This window comes from Balaenoptera musculus, chromosome 14 (genome assembly GCF_009873245.2).
Source record: "Balaenoptera musculus isolate JJ_BM4_2016_0621 chromosome 14, mBalMus1.pri.v3, whole genome shotgun sequence".
In the NCBI taxonomy this organism is placed as follows: Eukaryota; Metazoa; Chordata; class Mammalia; order Artiodactyla; family Balaenopteridae; genus Balaenoptera; species Balaenoptera musculus.
The window spans coordinates 5809553-5833596 of record NC_045798.1 but is presented as its reverse complement, the minus strand read 5'-3'; the positions used below and the strand labels follow the sequence as shown (position 1 = coordinate 5833596).

Sequence of the window (24044 nt, the reverse complement as noted above, 5' to 3'; positions counted from 1 at the left end):
ATAACACAAAAAGTGACACACATATAGGACCAAAACCAGGAAGGTGCTTCCAGAATGATGTCAGGAAATGAGAGTGGAAAGGAACCTAGGTTTGAGGACAGACTGCTGCTTCTTAGCTGAGACTCTTCTCATCTGGAAAGTGGAGACAATTCTGTCCGCCTCACAGGGTTTCTGCAAGGGCAAAATAAGGGATGCAAGACGGCCACACTCAGAGCCATGAATGCTGTGTTATCACATACACCAGCGGGAGAGGGCATTATCTTCCAATATAGCCTGGCATCCTGAGCTCTTTTGGACCCCAGGGGCACAGAGCAACTGGCCAAAGGCCATGCTCCCAGGACGGGGGAGAGTTTGAACTTGAGAACCCGGTGGGACGGGAGTGAGATCACCCGTGTGCAAAAGAGCCAGCAGGCGTGAGGCTGCCCTGCTAGCAAGGTTGTCCCTGGCTGGTGTCTGGGATCCTGGATTTCAGGAGGGCTCCCACCTCTCCCTGACAGATAAGAGGGGCTCACTGTACCAGGACAGTTTGTACAAACAGTGTGGTTTATGCTGACACCCGATTTCCTTCTGGGAGTCCGGAATTTCGGTCTGTGCCAGGTAGACGGCGCCTACATGACCAGCCCCAGTAAGAACCCTGCGCACTGAGTCTCTACTGGGCGTCCCTGGTAGAGGACACCTCACACGGGGAATGAAGGGTGTCCTGTGTGACCCCCCCCACCAGGAGAGGGCTCTGGGAGCCTGTGCCTGGTTCCCCCAGACTTCACCCCATGTGCCTTTCTCTTTGCTGACTGTGCCTTGTGTCCTTCACTGCAATACATCACAGCTGTGGGTACCACCATATGCTGGGTCCTGGGAGTCCTCCTAGCAAATCTTCCAACTTGGGGGTGATCTTGGAGACCCCGACACATCCTGCTTTCCAGACTCTACATTCTGGCGTCTCCACTCAGGCCACTTCCTTCTCCAGGCAATGTGTCTCCTTCCCTCCTTGGCTGTTCTTCCAGCTGCCGTCCAGTCACCTCTTCTTGGGCAAAGCCCCGCCTGTCCCCCACCACCCCGCAATCTCAGAACAGAAACTTGGACCCGTGAGCCCACGTCTGTCACCACACCCTCCCCCGGTTTCAGGAGCAGAAAAGAAGGCACCAGAGAAGCCGCTTCCAGCAGGCGTTCTGTTTTCCGGGCTAATGAGATCAGAAATCAGCAAACTGACCCCATGACCATCCTCCCCAAATCGCCAACAAAATCCAAGGCCACTTCCTCTCCCCGTCTGTCTCTGATCTGTTAAAATGAGAAGTAGGAGAAGTCTACTTCTGCATCAGCTGATGGGCTGCTGCAAAACAGCTGTTTGCATCTCTCCAGCCTCCCAAACTTAACTGTTTCTTCCTCAATGTGGGGAAAAAAAGAAAATCCACGCAGCACAATGAAAGTCACCAGTGAGAACAGAGGAAAGATCTTGCTCTTGCTGGAATGCCCAGAAGCCAGCAGAGAGAGAGAAAGAGATAGAGAGAGAGAGAGAGAGAGAGAGAGAGGGAGAGAGAAGCAGTGAAGTGAATGAACTAAAAGAGAAAGTGGAAAACCATTTGTTAGCTTTATAATAAAAGCCTTTTAAAAACTGGTTAAAAGTTTAAGACAGTATGGAAAAGCCTTAACACATCTAACAATAAAGAATGAATTTAACATAGAGCACGCAATAGATTCGTATTAATAAATGACTATCAACTTAATTCATTAATACCCACTTAATTAACTACATATTAATACAGGACAGAATGTAGTGGGCATTAAAACACCTGTTTGTACAGCCAATATTTTAAATAACTGTAAATGGAGTATACCCTTTAAAAATTGTGAATCAGGGACTTCTCTGGTGGCGCAGTGATTGAGAATCTGCCTGCGAATGCAGGGGACACGGGTTCGAGCCCTGGTCTGGGAAGATCCCACATGCCGCGGAGCAACTGGGCCCGTGAGCCACAACTACTGAGCCTGCGCGTCTGGAGCCTGTGCTCCACAACTAGAGAGGCCGCAATAGTGAGAGGCCCGCGCACCGCGATGAAGAGTGGCCCCCGCTTGCCACAGCTGGAGAAAGCCCTCGCACAGAAACTAGGACCCAACGCAGCCAAAAATAAAAATAAATAAATAAATAAATAAAAATAAAAAAAGGAATTCCTTAAAAAAAAAAAAATTGTGAATCACTACATTACACACCTGTCACTTGTATAATATTGTACGTCAACTATACTTCAATTTTTTAAAAAAGGCTACATACTCTATGGTTCCAACTATATGACATTCTGGAAAAGGCAAAACTATAGAGACGGTAAAAGATCAGTCACTGCCAAAGGTTGGATGGGAGTGAAGGTAGTAGGGGGATAAATGGGTAGAACACACGGGATTTTTAAGGCAGTGAAACCATTCTGTAGGAGACTATAATGGTGGATACAGCTCATGATGCATTTGTCAAAACCCATAAACCTGAACAACACAGAATGAAGCCTAATGTAAGCTACGGACTACAGTTAATAATAATAATAATATTATTATTATTCATTCATGTCGATGATTATTAGTCGATCGATTATTAATAGTCGATGATTATTCATTCATCGACTGTGACAAATTTCGTGCCAGGGGAAAACGATGTCTGGGAACTCTCTGTATTTTCTGCTCAGTTTTTCTGTAGGCCTAAAACTATTCTAAAAAACCAAAGCAAGGACTTCCCTAGCGGTGCAGTGGTTAAGAATCAGCACTTCCACTGCAGGGGGTGCCGGTTCGATCCCTGGTCGGGGAACTAAGATCCCATATGCCTCATGGTGCAGCCAAACAAACAAAAATGAAAGTATATTAATTTTTTTAAAAACAAGACATATAAAAAAAAAAAAAAAAAAAAAAAAAAAAAAGACATATGCCGTTGAGTATTCAGGTTTAGAGAAAAAGAAAATTTTAAAATAATAAAAATTTTTTAAATTAAAAAACAAAGAAGACCTATGTTTGAATTCAGCCTCTTCCCTTACTCACGCTCAAGCACTAATATCTCAGTAAATCAAACCCATATTTACTGAGATGCTAGTACTTCTGTGGTAACTACTAGAATCCAAGCGATTAACAAGACAGAACAGACCTTTCCCTTATGGAGCCAAGAATCCCATTTCCTAGCTGTAGCACTTAACCGATTTGGGCTACATTTTCCCCATCTGTAAAATGGGAATAGCAATGCCCACCTCTCAGATTATTGTGACAATTAAATGAGTTGGTGTGGGTGGAAGAATCTAGAATTATGCCTGAAGCATAATGAGCATTCTAGAAATATCTGCTGAATGTGAAGGGTGTGCGGTCATAGCTGACTTCACTAGCCTGGATTTTTATTTATTTTATTTTATTTTATTTTGTTTATTTTTTTAATTTGGCCGAGCCGCACGGCTTGTGGGATTTTAGTTCCCCAACCAGGGATTGAACCCGCGCCCTCGGCAGTGAGAGCACGGAGTCCTAACCACTGGACCGCCAGGAAAGTCCCAGCCTGGATTTTTAGTGAAAAAAAAAAAAGAGAGAGAGAGAGAGCTAGAAGGTGGAGTGCTGGGGGCTGGGGATTGAGTCAGCGGCTAAGAAAATCTGAGGAGTAACAAGGAAAACAGCATGGAACAGCACCAGGTAGAAAAGCTTCCAAAAAGGCCTGTGGAGGAGACCACAAGTGTCCACTCAGGAAACAGAAACTCACAGAATTTATTTAATCAATGATAAAAAGCCACCGAGTCCAAATGGGCAAATTTCCAGTGAACGGAGGCACTAAGAAAAGAAGCAACTGGGTAAAAATCATGCCCACGGGAGGGCCACATGTACAGGTCTGATACCCTCCTGGTCCCTGTTTGTAGACAAAACAACACACAGGACAAATTCCCCAGAACCCAGTTTATCCACAGGATGTTCCAGGCTCTTGTCGGTACCTAAAGATCTTTATGGTATGTTGGCACAGACAGAGGGCTGCCTCTGGCTAATTTGCAGGCTGATAATTCCTAATTAATTTACTGTCTTATCATCCTTTTATAGAGACAATTCCCTTATAAAGGGATAAAGTCCTTGCACTATGAAGTCGGGGCAAACTTTGATAGCCTAGAAGCTATCACTGCCAAAGAAATCCAGGCCTCCCATCACCCCCACCCTGGAACAGCTTGGTGCCTAGTGGGGAGAGAAGAAATCCAAGTGTGCACCAAACAGAAATCCCCGTGCCCACCCACAGGCTGACAGGCAGGGGCTCACCGGGTGGACGTCCAGGAACAAGGAATGCTCTTCTGGGTTAGGATGGAGGCCAGACACTGCCTCTGCCAGGACTGGGTCAGCGTTGTAGAAGTGAGGATGGGAGAGAAATAAGGGTGCGTCTAGAAGGCAGAGGGGCAGAGAGGGGATGTCAGACAAAGACAGCATGTGGGCACATCCAGAGACCTGCCCCTGTCACACCCTGAGCTGGGCAAGGGGGTGCGTAGGTGATGAAACACAGCCACTGCCTGCAGTGCACCCCCCCATGATGATGACAAGAGGCAAACAGCAATAGCTAGACAGAGAGGATTCATTCGGTCTGTAAATATTTACCAAGCGCCCAAGAGGCACCAGGAGCCGGAAGCCACCCAGCAGGGGACAAACTCGGTGCCATAGGAATGGTAAAATAGGAGCTGCTGCTTCTGGCAGGAGAGATCAAAGGAAGGAGAAGAAGCTGGCTCAAAGATGCCAGACAGAGAAGGTGAGGGAATGGCGTTCCAGGTGGAAGGGATGGCAGAAGCAGACGCAGGGAGGTGGGAAAACGCGCAGTGCCTGGAGGGGAATGATGGGAGTTGAGGATAGAAAGACTTGAACTTGGGTGAGACGAGGGGCATCTGGATCGCCAAGCCAAGCAGCCCGGACTGTCTTCTGCAGGCAACACGGCAATGATCAGAGACGCTCAGGTGTGCACACCTGCAGCCAGGTCTCCCTAACGTCCACGGGAGGGGAGAAGACACACCTGTTTTGCTCCTTCTCTCCCAGCAGCTGGTCTGTGGGATGGACGCCAACGTGTGAGAACAGGGACTGACTTGGGTCCCTCTGGGTGGGAAATTCACACCCAGACACCCGAGGCTGAACCTCTCCATCAACTGACCAAGCAAGGCAAACAGCAATGCATCCTCGTGTGCTCAGGGCAACATACAACAGGCCTGATGGACAATGGGTCAATGAGGAAAAGAATAAGCCTCTCTCAAAAACTGACGAGGATCAAGAACGGGCACATCATAGAGACAGAACGCAGACTGGTGGTGCCAGGGGCCGGGGCAGAGAGACGGGGAGTGAGTGTAAATGGGTACGGGGTCTCCTTTTGGGTTGATGAGAAGGTTCTGGAACTAGATTGTGGTGGTGGCTGCACAACGTTTTGAATGTATTAAATGTCACTGAATTGTGCACCTTAAAATGGCTAATTGCGGATTACGTGAACTTCACCTCGATACAAAAAAAAGAAAGAAAAAACACACAAAACTCACAAGGTTTTTTCTTCCCTAAAACCAGCAGCCCATCTGCTGCCAGCCAGGTGACCCGCATTCCTGTTTATGTGTGTCTGGCAACCTCAAATGTCTAGATTCTTTCTGCTTTTCTTAGCAAAGCCAAGCACTGGTTTGGAATAAAAGCTGGGATTTAACTGCTGTCTGACTTCATTTTTCCCAGAGTCCTTTTACACTCATTGCCTTAATGCTTCTCAACATTAATTTATTCATCCTAGTACCTCTTTGATGTGTTGCCATATCCAGATACCCCCTGCCCTGTTACATAATGGGCTTCTCTGAAGCAACTGCCATTGCTTTACATAAACAGCTGTATTTTAAAGGAGGAGCTTGCTATCTGAGGCATAACTGGCAAACACTTGCCAGAATTAGAAAATAAATATAGGAATAAATACAACGTGAACGAATGAATGTTGTAGATTCTAACCAGAGACCTACATGAGGCTTGGACCCTGAGGCTTGCTTTTTCTCTGTCAAAAAGAAAGACAGACGAGTGTTAGAAAGGTACTTTCTTCTGGAGGTGATCAGAAGGACAGAGAGAGAATGGAAAGCAGAAGACCTCTCTCACCATGTAAGTCGATGTTATTTAAAGCTACCTCTTGGGACCTTTGAAGTCTTGGGCACCACCAGGGACAATGTTTCACAATTTGGAAAACCCTGTTTCCCATTCTCCCATCTCCACTGTGAAAGGAGACCAACAGAGCAAACACAAGGACCCCCCATCCTCCCTCGGTAAGGGAAGCAGTCACCGAGCCAGGCCCTTGAAGGCGGAGAATCTCAAACAAGCCGCATCATGCCTCCAAGGCCGGGGGGTGGTGGGGTTAGGGGGAGACTGACATGGGCTGGACCAATTTGCCATCACCTTCCCTTGCTTCAGCTTGCTTGGTTTTTTAATAGCATGCATGCATGTACGTGTTTCTTTCTATTTTATTTCCAAACAGACTGAGAGACAACACCCAAGTAATGAGTGATAATTAATTTATAGCTTTATGGCACATCTAACCAGACCTAATAATTGCCCAGGATCACCACAGATTAAGGGCCTCCACTGAGCAAGGACCCTACACAGCACAGAGGTTGGAGGAGAAAGAGTTCTCTGGGTCCAAGAACTTCTCAAGGCCCAGAAAGGGAAATGTGTGGGTATTTCTTATCTTCAGATAAAATGCCACAGAAATACAGACACAGGTGCACCCAAAGACACGTATGAGAATGCTCTTAGCAGCACTAGGGTAATGGTCAACAGGCAGAACCTCGTCAGATGCCCGTGAACAGCAAAAGAGCTAAGGAAATGGAGGTGTGGTCCCACCGTGGAATACTATACAGCAAGGAAGAGGGCACCCACAACAACAGGGATGGACCTCACCAATGCGAAAATGGGTGAAAGAGGACAGAAATAGAGAAAAAGGAACATATGCTTTATGATTCCGCTCACATAAACACCAAAGGCAAGCAAAGCTGTGCTGCCAGAAGCTAGGCCAGTCACTGGGAGGGTCACTCCTGTCCTCTTTCTCCATCACTTGGTGGAATTTCAAAGTGCACGTGTCAGTTGGGCATCTCTCTGTATATATGTCTCTTTCAACGTAAACGAAAAATTTTTATTTGCATAACACATACATAATTCCCTTGCACTTTTGAAGTTCTTCTGGCACATGTGCTAAGAGGAGGCAGTGCGATTTTCATCCCTAGCCCTTGGCAGTGGATGGATATGTAGTTTCTGCCTGTCCAGCACCCACTCTTTCTCCTGGAACCTACACCCCGATAAAGCCCCTCCCCTATTTTCAGCCTCCTGTCACGTGGGTGCTGGCCCCACCCACTGGAGCCAGGGGCTGAGCATGTGACACAGCCTGACCAATCAGCATAGGCCACCCTTGGCCACTTACTGGTTCACAGCTGGTCATGTGATGCAAGCCAGTCCAATCAGAGCATACTCTGGAACTTTTGCTGGAGTGAAGAGGAGCCAGTTGTCCCCTTTCTGCGGGACCCAGAGCTGGGAGGAGGTGAGCCTGGAGGCTGGAGGGGAGAGCCTGCCTGGCAACAAACCAGTCTGGAGGAAAACTGAGCTGGCACATGGCGAAAGGCAGCTTCGGACAACAGCTGAGCTCTAGAGCTATGCCTAATGCAAAGGTAAACCAAGAAATGCCCTCTTAGGCCTAATCAGGTTGGTGTAGCACCTGCCACTTGCCACGGCAATTGTGTAGCACACAGCCTACCAGGTCTCTGCACTGTCAGCTCACCTACGAGCAGAAATTCCCGTAAACACCAGTGAAGAAAGAATTAAGCAAACAGGGAACAAGGGCAGGTGGGCCAGAAGAGGCCACGACAGAGGTGGGCACTTCCAGGCCCCAGCTCCAAACCCTTCCCCCACGGAGCACCTCATTCTGCTTGAACTTGGGGAAACCATCCAACCTGATGGCAGTCCTTCCTCCCAACCCTGCAGAAAACTACCCCTCCCAAATTCCCATCTCCAGCCGGAGATGTGGTTCCAACCCAACAGGCCCCAGAAGTCAAGACCTCGAAAGATAAGGAGTAGGTAGCTTCTTGTCCTACCAGCTAGGGTGTCACACCCTAGCCTTGAGCCTCACTTCCCTCAGTGCAAGATACACCCACACATCCGTGTGTTCCCACACTGTGTAAGCACCCACTCCACACCGGGCCCAATTCTAGAAGCTAAGGACAGAGCCCTGCATACAGTATTTACAATCCAATACAGTAGACAGACGAGAAGTAAAATAAAAGACACACTCAGTGATTTCAGGGAGTGATGAGAACCAGGAAGACAATCAAGGGTGAAATGACAGAGAGCAGCCGGGAGGTGGGGAAGAGGAGCAACTTTCGGATGGGAAATCAGAGAGCAGGCCTCCTTGAGGAGGTGGCATTTGAACAGACCAGGAGCGGGTAAGGGAATGATTCACACAGATCTACAGCAGCCTGGGGAACAGCTGATGCAAAGGCCCTGAGGCGGGACCAAACGAGATACATCCCAGAAACAGGGAGAAGGTGGCGGGGCTGAAGAATATCCGTGGGGAGAGTACGGGAAGAAATGACGTTAGAGAGGCTGGCAGAGACCAGACCCTGACAGCACTGGGGCCTCTGTAGGGGTTTTGCTCTACACGCACGGGGCGCTAGTAGACACTTCAAGCAAAGGATTGGGCGGCAATCCGAGTTTTTGAAAGGTCCCCTGGGCTGCTCGCGGGAACAGTGTCCAACAGAACTTTCTACGATGATGATAATGTTCTCTTTTTTCACTGTCCGTCCCACAGGGCAGTCACTAGGCACGTGTGGGTGGGGATCATCTGAAATGTGGCCAGTGCAAGGAACGCACTGTCTTTTTAATTTGCTTTCATTCAAACCAATTTCAATTTATCTTTTTTTTTTTTTTTTTGGGGTGGGGGGGTGGCCGCACTGTGCAGCATGCAGGATCTTAGTTCCCCGACCAGGGATCGAACCCGTGCCCCCTGCGGTGGAAGCACAGAGTGTTAACCACTGGCCCGCCAGGGCAGTCCCCGATTTCAATTTAAATAACCACACGAGGCCAGCGGTGACCGCACTGGACAGTCTGGGAAACGGATGGTACACAGGGCGGCCACAATGCAAGAGGAGGGCCAACTAAAGGGGCCTGGACCACGAGGCGGCGGGGCAATGGAAGAAAGCAAGGATGCAGGAGTTAATTTGGAGGCAGGGCGCACGGGGCTCGCTGGTGACCTGGATGAGGGTTGGGAGAGGGAAATCGAGCTGACGTCCAAGTGTGCAAATTGAGCACGTGAGGCGGGGCGTCTCGGGGACTGGCACACGGCTGGAAAACACTGACGATGTCAGAGGACAGTGTGCCAGCGCCAGGGGCCGCATCCAAGTCCACAGCTGCACACCGCGGAACAAGATTTCACGGAACCATTGGGCTGCTGCCAGCTTCCTACCCTCCCCAGGTGGGGTGGAAGGTCCTCCCCACGAAGCCTCCCTCTCAAGCCACCTATCATGACCTGGGAGGCAGAACGATGCCCTTCCCAAAGATGTCCGCATCCTCATCCCCGGGACCTGTGAATAAGTTAGGTTACACGACAAAGGGAATTAGGTCGCAGGAGGAACGAAGGCTGCTAATCAGCTAAAAATAGGGAGCAGTGGCCTAGATTACCCAGGTGGGCCTGATATAGTCTCCAGGGCGCTTAAAACTGGACAAGGGAAGCAGAAGAGCTTCAGAGAAAGAGATGTGACCACAGGAGTGGGATCAAAGACTTGTGATGTTGCCGGTTTTGAAGACAGAGGGAGGGAACCCTGAGCGAGGAATTCTACGGGCCTCTAGAAGCTGGGAAAGGCAAGAAAACGGAGTCTCCCCATCAACCTCCAGAAAGGAACTCAGCCTGCTGACACCAGGATCTTAGCCTGGAGAGGCCTGTGTCAGACTCCTGAACTACGGGCCTGCTTAAGATCATTACCTTGTGCTGTTCTAGGCCACCAGGTTTGTGGGAATTTATTACGACAGCAACCGAAATACCCAAAGCGTATTTTTTTTTTCAAGTTATCTTTCTGCTGCCCACTTTATCTCCAGCCTAATGGGATTATCAAGAGTACAGAGGCCATGAAGTAAACAGACAGATAAGCCCCTCATCACGGGCCACATCCTCCCGCCCTCCCATGGGGAATGACACATACTGAACCTGCAGGTGCTGACATTCTGAATTCCGGACTCCCGGCACGGGCAGAAGCCCTCATTGGGCGGGTAGACGGACCCGTTGGCAAATAAGGTGTTGGGAGCCACGAAGCGAAAGGTGGGGATGCCTTCGAACACCCCCTGCTCCTTGTAGATGAGCTTCATGGACCTGCGGGGACAAACGATGGAGGATGGCACCCCAGAAGGCGGTGGCTGGAAGTGGGTGGCCCGAGTTGAGCCACGCCCCACAGGCACGGCCGCCCCGCCCCCCCTCGGGTCCCAGCAGCCGCCGTCGCTCGCCTGGCGAATTGCAGTGACCTCCCTTATGGGTCTCCCTGCCTCCCCCGCCTACGCCAATCCATTCTCCGCAAGCAGACGGAGCTTTAAGACAAGGACAGAAGATATCGCGACCCCACTTAGAATTGCAATTGCTTCCAGTCTAATCTAGAATAAGATCTAATGTCCTCACCATGGCCCACGAGCTTGTAGAGGGTCCGGCCCCTGCCCACCTGTGCTGCACCCCACAGGTGGTATTCCTCCCGCATGCTCCATCCTGCCCCAGGGCCTTTGTATCTGCCGCTCCTGGTGCCTGGAATGTTCCTCTCATCCCCACGTCAGACCTCAGTTCCTCACTCAGGTCGCGGTTCGGCTGTCAGCTCCGTAGGCAGCAGCCACGTGGCCGACACCCTATTCCCTCTCCTTTCGCTCACCCTGCCGTATTTCTCAAAGGCACTTCTAACCTCGAACATGGGCTGTGGATCAGAACCGCTCCGCCCGTGCTGTCCACGGGGGGCCACTCAGCACACGTGGCCTTAGAGCCCTTGAAACAGGGCCAGTCCAAGTTAGGATGCAGCTCTGCGTGTCAAATGCACTCCACATTTCTGCAACTTGATACCCCCAAACAATGGAAAACCGCTCTTCAATATTTTACATTTGTTTACACATTGTGAAATGATACCATTTTGGATCTCCTGGGTCCAACAAAACATCATTACAATTAATTTCACCTATTTCTCGCTACTTCTCTTTAATGCGGCCACTAGAAAGTTTTAAACTGCAGATGGGACTTGAATTATATTTTTATTGGAGAGTGCTGGCCTAGACAATAGTATCACGTCAATGCTAAATTTCCTCATATTGGTGACATGATGTGGTTATGTAAGAAAATGTCATTTTTAGAAAACACGCACTGAAGTATTTAGGCGTCCAATGTACTCTCAGAGGGTCCAGGAAAAATATACAGAAGGAGAGAGAGAGAAAGAGAGAAGTGTGGGATGAGGATAAAGCAGAAGGGGCCAAAGAGAAACAACGGGGAAATTGGGGAAGGCCAGGCGGAGAAAGTTGCACATTCTCGCAACTTTCCTCTAGGTTGAAATTCCTAATTTTAAGAAGTGAACACACGCAGAGCAAAAGCACCTCCTCTCTCTGACACTCCCCTGGGGTGCGTGGGCCTGAGTCCCCCGCCAGAACATGACTCCCAGGGAACAGAGACGGGGCCCATCTTGTCTCTGCAGGGACCCCAGTGTCTCGTACAGACAGGGCTTCATCAAGGTTTGCTGGGGAGGCAGGTGGGTCGGAGCTCACATCAGTGAGATCCCAAGCAAAGCGTTTTTCCAGAGTGGCCTGAACAGAGAAGCCGAGGACAGGGCAGCACCCAGAGAAGAGCTCTAGGAGCCACTGTCTCTTCTCACCCCTCGGCCGGGGCCACTGCAATTGTCCAGCCCCAAGCTGACCTCCGAGGCTGCTACTCTGGAGACTGAAGGGGCTGCAGGAAAGGCGTCCAGATGTCACAGCATCCGACGGGAAATTAGGGCAGCCAGGCAAACAGCACAGGGAGCCCAGCGCTTGCCTTATTGCACGGTCCCCTGCAATCCTGCCCATTTCCTGCCCACCACGACCGAGCTCCAACAACCGCCAGCAGCCTCTCTCTGGGCCTTGCAAAAGCACCAGCAATTGGCGTTTGGCTCTTCATGGTGCAACCAAAGAGAATTCAAGATGGCGCCAAGGGCCGGTGGACACACAGAGAGCCAAGCGCTTTGCAAGTTCACGCCAAAAGCCACTTGATTCGGCTCTGAGCAGCCACGAAGCAGAGTTCCCAGGAGGCCCGGAATGTCCCAGGTCAGGGCAATTACCGGCAGGCCTCGGGGCTGTAGAATTCCAGCGAGGATTCAGGAGTCATAAAAGGTGCCCACATCTGCCCGGAAGTCCCATTAATCATGTTGCACTGATCGGAATGCCAGAAGTTGACCTGTGGGGACGCAAGGCCTCTTTAAAGCAATGCTCTTGGGCATTTCCTACCTGACTTGGAGCTGTGACTTCACGGGCCATGTGCCCTGGGGGATGTCACCACCCAATTGACAGCAGCCTGTCCCCTCGGAGAGACAGCCTGGTGCAAGGTGAGCAGGCTGTGTAGACAGATAGCCAGAGACACTGTCGACTGCAGCTCCCCACTCCCTAACCATGGATCCCTGAATGTGCAACTCTGCTGGGGACTCAGTTACTTCATCTGTAAAATGGACCTGTCACTCACATCTCCAAGGACCACAGTGAGCAGGGGACACTGACCTCTTCACCTCTCAGAGAGGAAGGACACTTCCTGAAAACAGATCAAGTTAGAAGGTAGCCCAGTAAATAAAATATTTAAAATAATAATGGTGGCTACCAGATCTCAAAACAGTAGTTGCCTCTGGGGAGTGAGACCTGGAGAGAAAAAAGAACAGACTTCTCACATTCTACCCCTCTGTCCTAGGAGAAGGTTTTTAAGCATGTGTACATTTATATATATATATATATATATATATATATATATATATATATATTTTTTTTTTTTTTTTTTTTTTTTTTTTTTTTGGCCGCATGTGGGATCTTAGTTCCCCGACCAGGGATCGAACCCAGGCCCCCTGCAGTGGAAGCACAGAGTCCTAGCCACCGGCCCTCCAGGGAAGTCCCTGTACCTTTTTATATTGAAAAAGCAAGCCAAAGAGAATTTCAGTAGCGCCCATTCGGAACGGTTATTACTGGTTGCAAATGGTAACCCTGCCACTCTGGGCACTGATGGGGAATAACCTGTCCTCCCCCCTCAGGTCTTTGCCACCATCACCCAGATGAGCGTTTGGAAGGTGTGAACACCACCACCGCACAATCATTCTCGTGCATGATAACAAAAGGCCACCAGGTAAAAAAAGCAAGTTGCAAAACAATGCACATAGGATGATTTCATTCTGCTCCAAGAGGGAAAAAAAAAAAAAAAAACGCACGTGCAAATCGATACAAATAGACAGGAAGAATATACCCAACGCTGATAACTCTGGGTTTCCTCTGTGACTCAGGTGGGAGTGGGGCTGGGTGTGCGAAGTCGTACAAAGTGCAATTTATATCTATTATTTTATTTTCTCATGCGAATGTCTTCCTGTGTTTCTAGCGTAATTTTTTTTTCTACTCAATAATCTTTAACTGCAATGGATGGTTATATTATCAGTGTAATATTTTTGAAGCATTCTTGTAAGTGAAGCATCAAAGAAACAGTTTTGTTCCTAGCATACACGTAAATAGTCAGTGTCTATGCCCCACACACACACCCAGAACAAAGAGCTAGGTTTGGGGGGGGTGTTTTTTCGTTTTTGTTTTTAGCCGCACCTTGCGGCATGCGGAACTTCCCCGACCAGGGATTGAACCCGTGTCTCCTGCAGTGGAAGCCCGTAGTCTTAACCACTGGACCGCCAGGGAAGTCCCAGCTGAGCCTTAAGCACAGGTAAAATCCCCAACTCTGAGATCATCTCCCCTGCGGATGCAACCCCCTCCTGTTTTTGTTTTGTTTTGTTTTCTTAATTGGAGCCTAGTTGAGTAACAATGTTGTGTTAGTTTCAGGTGTACAGCAAAGTGATTCAGTTATACATATACGTGTATCTATTCTTTTTCAAACTCCTTTCCCATTTAGGTTATTACAGAATACTGAGCAGCGTTTCCTGTGCTATACAGTAGGTCCTTGTTGGTTATCTATTTTATATATAGCAGTGTGGACATGTCAATCCCAAGCCCCTGTTTTAAGAGGAAGAAGGTGCACGGGGTGGCCGGCCCTGGCAGCCCCTGCCATCCCTACCTGGCCCCTGTACAGGACGGCCGGCGCCTCTCGCCCTCACCTTGCTGACCCCGTTCCACTTGTCCACGAGATGGATCCTGCTGAAGTTTTTGACCCCCGTGAACACGGTGAAGAGCCCGGAATCGGAGTTGTTGAGCTGCAGACAACAGCAGAGAATGACACCTTTAAGCCCCAGGATGGAGGCAAAGGACCCGGGGACCAGTACGCAAGCCAGCCCGCTTAGTTACACGCTGCTCCCTCCTCACCCGGAGGGCAGGGGCCTCGTTATGCTGTTCACCGTTGCATCCCCAGCACCTGGGGGTCAAGAGGAGGAGGACTTGGGGGCTTTCTAGGAGGGACCCTCCCCTGATGACAGCATCCGTCCTAGAAAGAGTCCCACCTTCCCTCCCAGACTCTAGGAGAGTCTGGTTCTCCTCCTAGGTGAATGGTAGGGTCACCCCATTACTCCCCTCAAATGAAAATAAAGCATGGCCATGTAACCTCTTTGATCAGTGAAAACGATCAATGAGGAGAGAAGTGGTTTGTCACTTCCAGGTGGGAGCTTTAAGATCCAGTGCATGCAAATTTCTGTCGCTGCTACAGAAACCAGGGAAGTGTGTGTCCAGCTGGAGCCTCCCTCAGCCTGGGTCCCTGAGTGACAACGAAGAGCAGAGGCCCCCTGGCCACCCGCACTGGACATGGCATACAGGCAAGAGATAAACTTTTGTTGTTTTAAGCCACTGAGATTTGGGGGCTGCTAAACCTGGCGTATCCTGAAGCATACAGGCACACAGGACATGATGTTTATCAAGTACTTTCTAGACAGGAAGCACAGGCTTTGGCACTCTGAGGGTATTTCTTAGAAAAAGATTTCTAATTCAGAGCAAAAACATGCAAAGCGTACAAAGAAATGAGTGACTGCTGGGTAAAATCTAGAAAGCACCCTTTTACCTCCAAGGACGCCAAACAATGTAAGGTGTAGCACCCATTAGGAACTCAATAGGGGTTGTTTAGTGGCCGAATAGCTACATCAATTACTGACTGGTTAGGCCAACAGGGCCCAAGTTCAAAGGCTGCTCTGGCTTCCTAATATCTGTGTGTTCTGTCACCTGTCCATTCGGAGCTTCATGAGCCCAAACTTCAGCCAATATAAGGGGCAGTAACAGGAGCCACTATGAAGAGGTATTGAGAATATTAAAAGAGCTAATGTGTAAAAACTGCTGAGCACAGTGTCTGAGAAATAATAAGAACTCAAAATGCTTTATTATTATTGTTATTATTATTAATAACTGTTCACCCAAAAGGATACTAACACAATAATTATAATAGACAAAGTGTATCAGAGACTGCTAGTTACTACCCAAAGCCCATTCTCCCCTTTCTCCTTCATAACAAAACCCAAACCTCACTCAGGGCATCAACACACTAGCTAAAAGGTAACATTTTCCAGCTTGCCTTGCAGCTAAGTGTGGCCACATGACTAAGTTCTGGGCAATGGAAAGCAAGTGGAAATTGCTTTTCTCCCTCCTGAAGAGGGAAACAGCTGGGACATGCTGTTTTGTCCTCAACTCCCCTGGCTGCCCCTAAAACCCCCACCACTTCATCCTTCCTGCTGCTGCCTAGAATGTGGATGTGATAGCTGGTGCTCTAGCAGCCATCTTGGACCATGTGGTAACCTTGAGTATGGAAACCATACCCTCAGGAGGACAAAGCAGAGTAGTAGAAGAATTCTAGATCGCTGAAGAGTGTGAAACCACCACAGGAACACTGAACAGTCACTGCTGGACTGTTATTTTGGGATTCCCACTATACATACTCAAAAATAAGTTTTAACATGTTACTCAATTGGTAATAACTTTCATTTGTTTACAAGTTTACAGTTTGCTTTGACAAGAATCATGTCACTTACCTTAAACTTGCCAACTTACCCACACACCCAGAACCTGTCATCCTAGTCAAAAATGTACTGAGCAGCTATCATGTGCCCAGAACAGAATCACGATTTCTCCCTCCCACTGCCCCCAACACCAGATCAGCGGAGCCCCAAAAGGAGGTTGAGGCTGGAGCAACTCAGAGGGCTGGTTACAATTTGTGGTTGAGGGAGCCAAGGTCAGGGATCTGACTCTACATCAGATCATGACTCAGGATCCTAATCACTGACCCTACTAAGTTACCAGGGGTCAAGATTAAGAAAAAGCAGGCAACTCAGAGCAATGCTATAGTTGACATTTGTGACCTGCCTCCCCAGCAGCCATTCCCCTTTCTTTCAGCACCAGTCACATCATTTGAGCCTGGATCAAGCTGCACCTGAAACCACCCCTAGAGTTTTCAATTATATAAGCCAATGAATTCTCTATTTTGCTTAAGCCAGTTTGAGTTAGATTTTCTGTAATTTACAACTCACAGCTCCTGGGCCCCCAGCCAGCTCCAAAAGCGAGCTGGTAACCAGTTCCCAGGCTGTGTCAGTGGAGGACAAGACAGAGGCCCTGAACTTCCCACTGGGTTACACTTACCTCAGCAAATAACCCGAACTTGCCCTTGAAGGGGAACATGTTTGGGAAGTACTTATTGATGAGGTGGATGAGGGGGTCCTCATAGCCCCACATGATCTCGCTGACAGTGCGGTTCATGAAGGCACGTTCACCAAGGGTGCTGAACGCCAAGGTCATGATCAGCTTCAGGCTCATGGGCCCATTCTCCATCATCATTGCTGCACTCTGCAGAGCCAGGGGACACCACGGGTTAGAGGCCAAACACAGCTGGTCTGTCCTCCCTGAACTTCAAGCCAGGCTTCAAGGCACAGCCCATCTAGAGAAACGTTCAGGCCTAGAAGGGTCCCTGCAGTGGACATGCGGGGCCATCTGGGTCATCCGGAACCATTCCCTGATCCTTCAGGAATAGGACCACCTGTGCTCTTGAGTTCAGGCCGAGTTAACTCCACCCCTAGCCCCACAGGCAGGCATGTGGCTTAGGCCTGGCCAATCAGAAACGTTCCTCTCGGGACTCCCCTGGTGGTCCAGTGGTTAAGAATCCGCCTTCCAATGCAGGGGACGCGGGTTCGATCCCTGGTTGGGGAACTAAGATCCCACATGCCGCGGAGCAACTAAGCCTGTGCGCTCTGGAGCCCACACACAACAACTAGAGAGAAGCCTGCGCACCGCAACGACAGATCCCACGTGCCGCAACCAAGACCCAATGCAGCCAAATAAATAAATATTAAAAAAAAAACCAGTAAGAAAGAAACGTTCCTCTCTATGTGTATGTAGCCCAATCAGAGCCAACAAGCCACAAGGAGCCAGTCGGCTGGGACTGTGGGGTAGAGAGGGGAAGTGCCTGTGGCTGTGCTTGAACGTGGGGTGTGCAAGGCTGTAGCCACCCTGAGGGGCAGGTCGGCCAGAGCATGGAACCATCACAGATCCGGGCAACCTTGTTTGCACTCTGGATCAAGCCACATCTAAAACCAGACCAACTCCTGCCCTTTCAGTAACAAGAGCCCACATATGCCCTTTTTGCTTACGCCAATTTAGAGCACCTTTTACTATAACCTTGTAACCAAAAGAATCTTCATGGAGACTCTACTCCACTTCCTTAGCAAACTCACTCCCAAACTCCAAGACCCCAAGCACCTGTTCTACCCAATATCTGGGTGCTTAGAATTTAGGTGAACTTATTTTCTAATTTTTGCTTTCTTCTGGAGATACTGTCTTGGCACTTGGTTTATTTTTTAAAGGCACCTCATCCAAAAGCTAATCTCCACCTGTAGAAAAGGGAACAAAGCCAGCATTTCCTAAAACACAGAAGTCTGATTCCATGGGAACTCACAAGGGTCTCCTTAACATTATGATTTTTTAAAGGTAATAAATAGATGGCTTTTAAAAATCATTAAAGGATACAAAATAAAAGTCCCTCTCCAACCCCTGACGCTCCTCTTCCTATTCTTCTCCCCCAAGGCAACCCATTGCTCTGGGTTCTTGAGTATTCCTGCAGAGAGAATCTACACCAGAAGGCAGCAAACTATGGCCCGTGGGCCAAAGCCAGCCCACGGCCTGCTTTTGTACAGTCCGGGAGCTAAGAATGTTTTTTTACATTTTCAAATGGTTGAAAGGAAAACAAAAGAAGACTACTCTGAAAAACATGAAAATTATATGAAACTCACATTTCCGTATCCATGAAACAGTTCCATGGGAATATAGCCACACCCACTCATTTATGTTTTTGTCTTGGGCTGCTTTTGTGTTATACTGGCAGAGTTGAACAGCTGCAACAGAGAACATCTAGACATCCAAGCCTAAAATATCTATCTGGCCTCTTACAGAAGAAGCCCACCCTGGTCTAGGCACGTAAAAGCGCTTGTGCGTAAGTGGGTGTGTGCGTGCAAGTATTTCTCCTTTAGAAATATTATAAGTAGGGGCCTCACGCATGTGTTCTGCCCCTTGCTTTTCCCCGGTTAGATAGAACTAAGAGACTGTTCCATGACACCCGCTGCGGCCCTGCCTCCTTTTGCTGGCTGTATACTAGCCCACTGCCCGCCCGCAGTAGATTATCACAACATAACTCCACATAACACACGCTTAGGTTGTTTCTAGATGTTTGCTCTGAAAACGTTGCTGAAATAAATATCCTTGAGAACAAACATCTTTGCCCACGTGTATTATTCTGTCAAGAGGACAAATTCCTACCTATGAAATTTCTGAGGTCAAAGGCACGTGCAATTTATATTGAAAATCACTACCTTCCAACAGCTCATACCAGTTCCGTGCCTAATGACAGTATCTGTTTCCACACACGCTCCTAAGTCCTGGGCGTTATCACACAGTCTTTGCCAACCGGCTCGGTGGGAGAAAATGACTTCACTGCCAAAACATGCCTATCTCTGAGGGGGGCAGCTGCAAGGCTTTGGGCTGCATTTTCTGAGCTTCTGTCCTGTCCACCCAACAGACTGACCAGGTGCCTTCACGTCTGATCCTGAGCCCGGCCCAGGGCCAGGCCCAGAGCAAATGCCTGATGACCTTCAACTGGGTGGACAGAGGATTGAATGGAGGGCTGAGTGCCACAGAGGGTAGACTCATAGCCCAAACTTCGTAGGTTCAAAACCTTAATCAGCTACTCACTAGCTGAGCGACCTTAGGTAAGTCACCTAACCTCTCTGTTCTTCAGTTCTCCTCCTCTACAAATGGAGAAAATAATGGTACCTAACGATCATGGGATCGCTGACAAGTAAACAAGGTAACATGTGTACAGTCTTAAACACAAGTTCTAACACGCAGGGTTAGCAAGATGCTCAGCCAGCAGGCCTGAGACTGCGCTCTCTAGAAAGGCCTCCTGGCCAGGCTGGCCTTTGGCTGGTGTCTGAGATGCTGGCTTTAGGAGGGCTCCCACCACCCCCTAACTAAGAGGGGCTCACTGCGCCTGGACTGTACCAACGTGGTTTACGCGGACCACCTGCTTTCCTGGAATCTGGGTCCGTGCCAGGCAGAGGGCACCAACATGACCAGCCCCCGATAAACACCCTGGACGCTGAGTCTCTAGTGGGCGCTCCTGGTGGAGGACACCCACCTGTGTTGTCACAAGTCACCGCTGAAGGAATGCAGCGTGTGCTGTGTGACTCCCCTGGGAGAGGGTTCTGGAAGCCTGCGTCTGGCCTCCACCCCACGCGCCCCTTCCCTCTGCTGATTCTGTTCTGTCTCCTTCCACTCTACCAAGCCATAGCCAAGAGCAAGACCGCATCTGCTGGGCCCTGTGAGCCCTCCTAGTGAGTCAGCGAACCTGGGGGTGGCCTTGGGGACCCCGACACTCATGGCAGGCAGCAAATCCAGCTACTACCATGACTCTCTCCTGCAGAGAACGGACGCCCTGCCCTTCACCTCCCCCTAAACACCACAGACGACAACATGGACCCCCATTCAGCACCCCCCGCCAGTACCTCCTTTTGGAGATTTTAGATTTGCCGAATTGAAAAGAGGAAGACCATGACTTTGGCCAATATCCCCAAACCAGAGCCCAGGATGCGCCCAGGAAGCCCGCCGGGCTTAATGTCACCGCAGGAGCCACAGGCTGTGCCCTCAAGGGACTGACCGGTACAGGGGGCAGACAGAGAGACAGAAGGGGCGCCTCACCAAGACCAGGATGTTGGGCATGACGATATTGTCGCTCTCCAGGCCGCGGGACTTGTCAGGCTGGAACTGGAAGCTGCGGTACTCGAGGAAGGACACCGTGTCGTTGTCATTGAAGGTGATGTTGCTCTTGTGTCTAAACTCCCTGTGGGCGAGGAAGCCGGTGGGTCAGCTGCCTGGGAGCCAGGGGCCCTCGGATGTCTGCACCGAGCTTGGCCGCCTCCCCCCATCTGTCCTCCCGCCGCCTGCCCACTGCGGGACGCGGCACCAAAGCCTCTGTAACCAAATCCCAACACGCCCCCTCCCCCTGGCCAAGCCACCGCTGTCCCTCATCAGTCTCTTCCCGGGCTTCCCTGCTTCTCCGGGGTAGGCGGGGAGGATGGTGGTTAGGAAAATGCACTCTGAAGACGGAGGGTGGGGACTTCAATCCTGTCTCCACCATTTACTACCCCAGCCTCAGTTTTCCCACCTATAAAATGGGACTTCCCTGCTGGTCCAGTGGTTAAGACTCCGCACTTCTGTTGCAGGGGGCACGGGTTCAATCCCCGGTCGGGAACTAAGACCCCACATGCCGCAGGGCGAGGCCAAAAATAAAATAAAATAAAATGGGAGTAATAACAAAACCTACTTCATTAGGTCCCTACTTGTGAGGATTAAGTGAGTTAATGCACATCAAGCAATTAAAATGGTTGTCAGATGCATAGAAAATATTACAAATCAGCTGCAAGTTTCATTGCTGTTATGCTGTCATTATTCTCTCTTGTTCTGCAAACTGTTCTCCACAGAGCATCCAGAAGAATCTTTGGAAAGGGGAAATCAGATCACGTCATCCTCTCGCCCACTACCCTCCTTTGCACACAGGATAAAATCAAGCTCCTACTGTGGCCTCCGGGGTCCTCACCATCTGACCCCATCTCGTTCTCGGGCCTCCTCTCTCCCACTATCCCCCTCACTCCTAACACGCCAGCATTTACGCTGCTTGGTTTTACCTTACTTGTCCACTTGTTTATTCCCTCCCCGCTCCCCATCGGAATGTCAGCTCTGTGAGGCAGGGGCTTTTGTCTGCCTTTAACAGTGAACTGGGGGACCTCCCTGGGGGTCCAGCGGCTAAGACTCTGCACCCCCAATGCAGGGGGCCTGGGTTCGATCCCTGGTCCAGGAACTAGATCCCACATGCCGCAACTAAGAGTTCCCATGCCACAGCTAAGGAGATGGCAAGCTGCAACTAAGACCTAGCGCAGCCAAATAAATAAATAAATATTTAAAAAAACAAAACAAAAACAGTGAGCTGGCACAGTGCCTGGCACACAGGAGGCACTCAATAAACGCTTACGGAATGAAGGAATAAATAGGAACTTTGGCAAACCAGACTCGGCTCTGACATAGAAGCCTTTCACGGGTGAGCTAAGCCAGGATCGCAGTTTCCTGAGGGCACAACGGGCAGAACAAGAAATCGGGCCTCGTATTCCGACAGGCCTCCCTGCCTCTTGGAAAACTGCTCGGGCCAATCCAACGAGCCCAGTAGCCACTGGAGATCTGCACCCTCCCAAAGAAAACGATCAAACGAAGAGGCTGCGGCAGCAGTGGTCAGAATGGAACGGAGCAGGACCCCAACAAATCCCTTCCATGTCCCCCATTTTTTGTTTGCGGGAAATAGGCTTCAATTCAGCTTCCTTGACCTCCCCTGAGTTCCGAAGGGTAGATTCAAACAGTTGCTAATCAGGGGAGGGAGGGGATGCAGAAACAAAGGAGGAACAGTCAGGAGACAATAGTGCCGCCTTGGGGCAGGGTCCTGGTTCCCCCTCGAGGGATACACAGAACACTATCTTTCAGTTCTTCTGTAGGAACTAAGGCCCCCACCCAGGTGGAGGATGGTAACTTCAGGCCTAGCACAAGATTCCTGGGACACCATCTTGTTACCTCACCACCAACCAATCAGAAGAAAGTCTGCACACAGTGGGAGGTGATGAAGACTCTGACCCCATCCCCAAATGATTTCCCTTTAAAAACTTCCGTGCTCAAGCAGAATCTTTGGAATTGGTTCTTGGACATGAGTCTGCCTTCTCCCCAGGTTGCCGGCCTCCTGAATAAAGCAACCTTTCCTTTCCAACCAACACTTGCCTTTTTTTTTTTTTTTTTTACTTTTTGGCCGCACCTCACGGCATGTAGGATCTTAGTTCCCCGACCAGGGGAACTGTGCCCCCTTCAGTGGAAGCTCGGAGTCTTAGCCACTGGACCGCCAGGGAAGGCCCAACACTTGCCTTCTGAGCGGCGAGCAGCTGAACTCAGGTAACAATAATATGTTAACAGCTCATGTTTATTGAGCACTTACTACATGCCAGGCACTGTGCTGGGCTTTCCGCTAACCATCTTATCCAATCCTCATAACCACCCACAGTGCGTACTGTCATCCCCATTTTACAGAGGGGGAAACTGAGGCACAGGGAAGGAAAGGCCTATGCCCACAGTCAGAGAGCTGTTGAGTGGCAAAGCCAGGCAGTCGCTCTCCAAGTCTCAAGCACTAGAGCACCAGATTGGGAGAAGCAGAGTGACCTTGAACAAGCCCCACTACTGCGAGGGGCCTGCTTCCTCATCTGTAAAATGGGGTGATGACCTGAGTCCCAGCCCAGCCCCCTTCATCCTCACCTGTACACGTAGGGTCCGCGCTCCCGCACCTGCGGCCTCTGACCTTGGAGGATGTCCCTGGGGTTGATGACATCGAAAAAGTAGACAGAGAGGTAGAAGGGGACGGGGATCTCCTTCCACATGTTGAAGGACAGGCTGCTGGGGTCGATGCGCACATTCTGTGGGGGATGAGACAAACAGGTCAGTTAGGAGGAGGGCCAGGGCGCCCGCCCACCTACCCACCCTACCACGCGGCTCCAAAACAGCTGCCCGGTGCCAGCCTGTGCTGCAGACTCCACAGGCACATCAGGGAAGGGGCTCCCTGGAGGGGGGTGCTCTGGGGGCAGGAGGAGGTGGGAATGCTGCTCTGGAGTTGACATAATTAATGTTAATAGGTAATATTATTTTTATGTGGTATTTTTTTTTTATAAATTTATTTTATTTTTTATTTATTTTATTTTTGGCTGCGTTGGGTCTTTGTTGCTGCGCGCGGGCTTTCTCTAGTTGCGGCGAGCAGGGGCTACTGTTGGTTGTGGTGCGCGGGCTTCTCATTGCGGTGGCTTCTCTTGTTGCCGAGCACAGGTTCTAGGCGCGTGAGCTTCAGTAGCTGTGGCACATGGGCATAGTTGCTCCGCGGCTTGTGGGATCTTCCTAGACCAGAGATCAAACCCGTATCCCCTGCATTGGCAGGCGGATTCTTAACCACTGCGCCACCAGGGAAGCCCCTATGTGTTATTTTTAAAATGTGTTTTCATAACGGCAGCCTGATTGGGGGACCAGGAGGTGGCCACTGCTTGACCACAGCACTTGGCACCCGGTGGAAAGTGGGCTCTGTGTGCCAAATGCGTCATTCATTCATTCACTCATTCATTCAACACACATTTTTTTAAAACTTTAGTATAATTGATTTACAATGTTCAGGTGTACAGCAAAATATTCAATTTTACATATATATATATTCTTTTTCAGATTCTTTTCTATTATAGGTTATTATAATATATTGAATATAGTTCCTCGTGCTATACAGTAGGTCCTTCTTGTTTACCTACTTTATATATAGTAGTGTGTAT

General features: G+C 49.7%; 1 protein-coding gene across 5 annotated transcripts in view; it reads right to left on the bottom strand.

The window, feature by feature from the left end:
- Window positions 1–24044, bottom strand: part of SCARB1 (scavenger receptor class B member 1) — a 90301-nt gene that overhangs the window by 13253 nt on the left and 53004 nt on the right. For all 5 annotated transcript variants that reach the window (XM_036823012.1, XM_036823011.1, XM_036823014.1 and 2 more), the window contains 7 exons: window positions 22996–23153; window positions 20353–20494; window positions 16750–16953; window positions 14298–14393; window positions 12291–12406; window positions 10161–10327; window positions 4249–4367 (listed from right to left, as the gene is read on the bottom strand). In XM_036823012.1, the coding sequence (XP_036678907.1) occupies window positions 4249–4367; window positions 10161–10327; window positions 12291–12406; window positions 14298–14393; window positions 16750–16953; window positions 20353–20494; window positions 22996–23153 (1002 nt within the window). The remainder of the gene's footprint in view (window positions 1–4248; window positions 4368–10160; window positions 10328–12290; window positions 12407–14297; window positions 14394–16749; window positions 16954–20352; window positions 20495–22995; window positions 23154–24044) is intronic.